Source organism: Chiloscyllium plagiosum, chromosome 2 (genome assembly GCF_004010195.1).
Source record: "Chiloscyllium plagiosum isolate BGI_BamShark_2017 chromosome 2, ASM401019v2, whole genome shotgun sequence".
In the NCBI taxonomy this organism is placed as follows: domain Eukaryota; kingdom Metazoa; phylum Chordata; class Chondrichthyes; order Orectolobiformes; family Hemiscylliidae; genus Chiloscyllium; species Chiloscyllium plagiosum.
Window position 1 is genome coordinate 130,378,376 of NC_057711.1, and position 1,439 is coordinate 130,379,814.

Consider the following 1,439-nt stretch of genomic DNA (forward strand, 5'->3'; position numbering starts at 1 on the left):
CCCTCCTCCCCCCTTCTCCCTCCAGCTCCCTGGCCCTCTCTGACACGGCCTTCCTCTGTTATCCTGCGCAGAGCCTCCGGCCGATACTCCGGGGGGCAGCCGGCAGCTCAGAGGCCGAGCCCTCTCGCCTCCTGCAGAGCACCTCATTCAGCATCGAGAGCCTGATCGGAGCTGGTTCCTCTCCCCCCGTGAGCCTCCCAGCCTGGGCTAGCCCTCCGTACTGTCACCCTTTGCAGTCCAGCCCCTGGCTGCTCTCCACCGTCCTGAACATGTCCACAAGACGCGTGTACAACTCCAGGAACAACCGTCTGATGGGAACCCCCTCCACCAGGCTCCCTCTCCGCTCCCCACCCTAAACAAAACCTTAGATTGCCGCCCCTCTCCTCCGGGACATTGATTAAATCCACCCCAAGCCCGGAACCCTGCACCAAACCCCCTGGGAACATCACTGCACAGCGAATTGTAGACTTGTCCCATTTCCTGTGTTGTGGCTCTCTCTCTGAGACTGAGATCTACAGTGTGCACCGGCCAGCTCCCTCGGTTCGACACGATTCCGAAACTTATCCAAGTCTCGTGGAATGAAAACAGGAGTTTTCCCACTCAGTGGGCGAGGTGACATCGGTGAAGAGAGAGTGTTTCGAAGGGAAGACCACCCTAAATGTTCACTGTTCCTGTTCTTCCGCACGAAAGAAAAATACTTTTCAGATTTCTTCGGATCAACCACCTCAGCGATCGGTTATTGCACACAAGTGGAACCTGAACCCTGCTCTCCTAGCCCAGAGATTGAGACACAACCCTTTGCTTCCTTTTCTCATCTCCCAGTTGGTCTCTGGGTCGAGGGGAGCTGAACCCAAACCTGTGCATCTACAAGATCAAGCCATCGATATAACCAACCCCCCAGATGGAGGCTAAAGGAGACTCTCTATTTGAGTTTACGGGCTACAATTCAAAGGGAATATTTGGGGCAGGCCATCGGTGTGTATACTCGGGTGTGTGTAAGCGGTAAACGAGAGCGAACTTATTGTATGGTAAACAGTTTTTTTCTTTAAACAGAATCCTAATGTCCGTCCTTGGCGGTTGGTATCGGTCTCCTGCAGAAACGATGTACGGGAGCCAGTGTTGGACTGGGGTGTACAAAATTAAAAATCACACAACACCAGGTTATAGTCCAACAGGTTTATTTGGAAGCACGAGCTTTCGAAGCGACGCTCCTTCATCAGGTGGTTGTGGAGAATAAGATTGTAAGACACAGAATTAATAGCAAAAGTTTACAGTGTGATGGAACTGAAATTATACATTGAAAAAGACCTGGATTGTTTGTTAAGTCTCTCGTCTTCTTAGAATGACCATGTTGGTTTCAGTTCTTTCCTATATAAATCCCAGAACTTCCTTTAAATTACAGTCTCAAGTGAACTTTAACAGTGAGTGTTCCGCAGCGC

At 50.9% G+C, this 1,439-nt stretch overlaps 1 protein-coding gene across 1 annotated transcript in view; it reads left to right on the forward strand.

Annotated features, from left to right (window-relative positions):
• LOC122558099 (forkhead box protein D5-A-like) overlaps positions 1-356 on the forward strand; it is a 1,459-nt gene extending 1,103 nt beyond the window's left edge. Inside the window, exon 2 of the mRNA XM_043706422.1 lies at positions 26-356. Within this exon, the coding sequence (XP_043562357.1) occupies positions 26-356 (331 nt within the window). The remainder of the gene's footprint in view (positions 1-25) is intronic.
• Positions 357-1,439: the final 1,083 nt, after the last annotated feature.